Source organism: Vigna umbellata, chromosome 5 (assembly GCF_029865625.1).
Source record: "Vigna umbellata cultivar VRB3 chromosome 5, Vumbellata_1.0, whole genome shotgun sequence".
Taxonomy (NCBI): Eukaryota; Viridiplantae; Streptophyta; class Magnoliopsida; order Fabales; family Fabaceae; genus Vigna; species Vigna umbellata.
The window spans coordinates 13,961,947-13,966,538 of NC_142169.1; the positions used below are offsets into that span (position 1 = coordinate 13,961,947).

At 35.7% G+C, this 4,592-nt stretch overlaps 1 protein-coding gene across 1 annotated transcript; it reads right to left on the reverse strand.

Annotated features, from left to right (window-relative positions):
• Positions 1–399: 399 nt before the first annotated feature.
• Positions 400–2,995, reverse strand: LOC124829678 (uncharacterized). The gene is made up of 3 exons (XM_047303235.2): positions 2,038–2,995; positions 1,035–1,174; positions 400–731 (listed from the first exon to the last, which is right to left on the reverse strand). The coding sequence occupies exons 1-3, from the start codon at positions 2,739–2,741 to the stop codon at positions 583–585; spliced, it is 993 nt and encodes a 330-aa protein (XP_047159191.1). The 5' UTR covers positions 2,742–2,995; the 3' UTR covers positions 400–582.
• Between the last annotated feature and the right edge of the window lie 1,597 nt (positions 2,996–4,592).

Genomic DNA, 4,592 nt, shown 5'->3' on the forward strand with positions numbered 1-4,592 from the left:
TGCATGTCCAATATAATATTTATTGTCTGAAATTCACATGTGAAAATATAGTTGCAGCTTAAATATGAATTAAGAGATCTATATTTTATTTAATCTTCCATCAAACCAAAGATGTCCTTAGCTTATATATAAACTAAATTTAAATTGTGAAAAAGTAAAATTTTTGATTTTGTTCTAGAAATTGGTGTGGGTAGATTTTCCAACATCTGTATAATGGAATGGGTGAGTAATGCATATAATTGCTGCATATTTCAGAGAAATTCCAGCGCAGACAAAGTCAATGCCACAAAATGAAGGTGCCCTAGGGCAGTAGTCTGAACACTTCTGCTCAGCTGCCCCCGACTTTCTCTGATACCCAAACGCCACTATTTACGGGAAAATCCAAATAGTAGTGTTCAATTTTAGTTCTTACTTTTTCCCTTCTGCCATTTACCTTACCAAAATTCACAACAGTGAAAGCTCAAATCAGAGATGCCCAAAATCAATTTCACAGATCAGACTCTCCAGATTAAAGTTTTACAAGAGGAAGTTCAGTACATTATTGTTGATTCCGTTCCTTTATAATTAATGGCATGGGTACTATTAGCCATGCAAATTGGCCCCACTTGAGAAAAACAATGACCCAGATGATGATGTTGACGAAGTGCCTCTATTTTGCTGAAAATAATCTGGGGGTGACACTGCCACCTTCATTGATGACGAAGATTGAGCTCCAGATTCAGAAGAGGACCCTGCCAGATTCATGTGGTTAATCACTACCACATCACAATTATGGCCTAATCGATTTATTCAACTCTTGGTTTAAAAGGGTACATCAGTTTATGTACTAAAACGTGTGATTATTGCAGACAGAAAAAGAGAATTTCCATTATTCTAGAAAAGCACAAGTACAAAGTAGTGCGAATCCTGGAACAGTGTTCATTATATACAATTAAAAGTGTGTTTGAAATGATTAAGGAGAATTTAAGATATTGTGTACTTGTTGTTTATGAAGGGTAAGAGAAAGAGAATGAAGAAAAGAGAAGAAGCCGTACATGTAACATTGTCCAAAGAAGGCTGAGATTTGTGAATGTCTTGAGTTGCCTGCTGAGTTTTTCTTCTGCGACGATTGTGATCTGCCAGTCTCTTCCTGCAGCTCCGTTTCCCATTGTCAAATTCTGAAAGAAGATGGAATCTGCAAAACCAAACTAAAATCAATTAACACATGTCAAACTAAAAAAGGTACCTTTCACTTAAAATCAACAATGAAGCTGCAATTGTTGTAAAGTAACCCATAGAAAATAGAGAATCTCATTTATTGAAGTTGCAATTCAATGCTTCAGCTAAAAAAACGTAAAAACAGGATAGTACTGGTAGTACGTCGGCGATGTTAGAAAATTTTAGGGACGCGAATGCCCTCGTTACGGAATCACGGGACAAAAAACAATGTTCCAAATGACATTCTCGTATTTCTGATCTCATCCTTCCGACTGCATTCTAGGAAACCACCGACGTGATGCCTTCATGTAATTTCACAACTTGTCTTTAAGATGAAATAAGAATAAGTTAACTCTGAAATAGATGGTATAAATAGTTGTTTTCATGCGACAAAATAATGAAAAATAAAATATAATGAATTTTTTATACCGAAAATAATTAATTTTGGAGTGACAAAAGATACTTCCTTTCAACATCGAAGAAAAAAGAGAGGATATTTTCCTTCTAACGGTTTGGAATCGAAATTAACTCAACCTATTAAAAAGTTGATTGGGTAGAAAAACATGGGGTGTAAGGTGTTAGTTTCCTTTTTTTTTTTCATATATTATAATTATGAAAGATAATTAATTATGATATGAAAGAGCACAGTTAAGGGTTTGGGTAATTGCACTACTATAACAAGCAATGCAAAAAGAACAAAAATGGAAGAGAAAGAGGGAAATTTCCTGAACCGGACGGAAATACCCAAAGGATCACCCCGAAGCCAATGATTGGTTCAAACTACAACGGCCAGTGGCAAATTCGTAATTGTGTAAAACCCCCTCCCCTAAAGACCACAACCTGCTGCACTGCTGGCAGAATCGCTGAGTCAACCCGGCGGCAATGACGGTGGCGGCCTTGGAGTGGAACTCACACACCTTGTGGCGGCGGTGGTAGTGCTTGGCTTCGGAGAGGTCCGTGTTACAACCTTCTGCTTGACAGCGTGGCAAATTTGACGCCACGGTGGAAACCGATTCCACCGTCTTGCAACGGTAGAATCTGTCCAGGGTGTCTTCGTTGGAAGCGGCAAAATAAGTGCGACCACCGAGGTTGAGTCCAAGCCCGGGTCCAGGCCCGAAACCATGACCAGAGCACTCAAAGTTAACGGGCGAAGTCACATCCTCAGACTTGGACATGAGCAGAAACCCAAGCCCGGAGCCAGGCCCAAGTCCACAGTGGGAGCGAGCTAGAGGTGGGATTGGGTTAAGTGAGAGCACCGAAGGTGGTGGCGAGAAGGAAGCGGAGGACGCGCTTTGGAAGGCGCGTGGGTCGAAGAAGTGCTGCTGGGGGTTGTGATGGTGGTGCTGCTGTTGTGGTGGTGGGTTGAAGGGGTGGTGAATCGAGAAAGCAGTGGTGGGTGTTGGTGTTGAGCCATGTAGAATGGGGTCAGTTAACATGGCAAAGTTGTGGTCGAAAATTTGCCGGCGCGTTTGGTCGGGTTCGCCGGCGGTGAGTTCATTTCCGGCGAGGAGTATCATTGATGAGTTCCATTCGTAATCCAACATGTTTATATATGGCTTAGAGAGCGTGAGGCAAATTGTTAGTTTTACTCTGATATGGTGTTGAAGGTTTTTGTAAGTGTAAAAGTGGTAGAGAAAAGTGAGATTGGGTTTCGATTTTGAAATACGCAAGCCTAATTTGCAGGGTTTGGCTAAGTACTGATAACCACACACCCACGACTCTCAGGCTCTCACTGTCTCTGCACTTTTTCCCTGATTTCACACTCTTATGGCGTATATTTCAGCTCTTCCCTCTCACTATCTCTCTATGTATGTATGTATATATATATATATATATATATATATATATATATATATATATATATATATATATATATATATATAAATATGTCTGTATTTTTTTTCCTGTTAAATAGGAGGGTGTTATAAAAATATCACAGTTTCACCATGTAAAAGCTGTACACTTTCGTCCCCTTGTTATGTTAACGTTAATCATTCTCATTTTTTCCTCTCTCTTAAGTGATGTTAGTGATTCAGTACTTCAAATATTCTACTTTTATTTTTCTTCTTTTACTCCCTTATTCTTTCCTGGTTTTTCTCATCTTAAACTCTATATTCATTTTCGACATTCTAGTTCAGATACATACTGTGTTTTCTTATTTTTGTTTCGTATCAGAGTTATTTACCTTCTTCAGTTCTTATATTAAAATTAAAGTATGTATCTTTAACTTCTTTTGTCATTATACTTTATTTTCTTATATAATTATTATTTGTTTCTAATTATTCTTATTAAAATTTGTTTTATTAATTAACAAGACTATTTTAAGTTACACATTTTGTATATAATAAATATATTCTTTTATTTGTTAATATTTGTAAGTAAAGTTTTTATCATTTTAAGTAACAAAAGACTTACTCATAGATCAAAAATTTTTTATTCCTACACAACTCTTCAAATTTTGAGATAAAATTTGCTTAAAGATAGATGGAAGTTCAAGTTCAATGTATCACTACAAAGCATCTCAACTCTAGAGTGATAATAACGGTTGACCTTTTACTACAAATTCTTTCAAACTTACAAATAATATAAAATAAACTCTCCATTATAAATGCTTAAGACTGTTTACTGGGATTATATTAGTAATGTTTTTTAAAATATGATATTTTTATAATTCCTATCATATTATTCTAATGAATTAGTCATATTTTAAGTTAACCAAACCTTCGACCCACAAAAAGGTAAGTATTATTTATTATCTTAACATATTTTATTTAATATCTAAAATGTCATAAAATATAATTTAAACTCTAAAAAATATATGTAAGTGGCATTAATATTAATTATTGGGTTGTTTGACTTGATCTGAAACAAAATAACAATCACTGGTTGTACCCAATAATGAGAGAGTTTCTCTAATAGTGAGAGAAAAATACAAATGTTGTAGCTGCCATGCCTGCTGCTTCAACAGCTATCTGTTATAGGTCCAACCACTCTGCTTCAGAGCCAGAATGATAGAGCCAAAGAAGCAAGACCAGTGGTCAGCAGCAGCAGCAAGCAAGTAGTAATGTCTGAATAAAAACTATAATTAATTAATTAATATCATGAAAGAAAATCACTACCCTACAATATTTACTTCACAGGTGTAAAGAGCTACTTTAGCTTCATCTCTGAAGAGGTCACATTAAATATTTGGACCCACAAACTGTTTTGGGTTTGGTCTACTTTGATTACTGGTCCAGCAGAAGATCGCCATGATTTAATTCACATTAGGTTACGTGGATTTTGTTTTTCTGCTTCTTCCTTTCCTTTTAAATATTAATACCAATTTTTCATCATCAATATAAAATATAATATAGTTAAGTTTTTAGATTCTTCGATATGTTCATGTTTTTCTT

Bases quoted from the DNA above. Each gene is read 5' to 3' on its own strand.
- LOC124829678 (XM_047303235.2), bottom strand. From the start codon at position 2,741: ATGTTGGATTACGAATGGAACTCATCAATGATACTCCTCGCCGGAAAT. The intron at 1,175-2,037 runs GTTGTGGTCTTT...TTGGTTTTGCAG, and splicing joins TTCTGCCAGCAGTGCAGCAG to ATTCCATCTTCTTTCAGAAT. The intron at 732-1,034 runs GTACGGCTTCTT...TGAATCTGGCAG, and splicing joins TTCTTTGGACAATGTTACAT to GGTCCTCTTCTGAATCTGGA.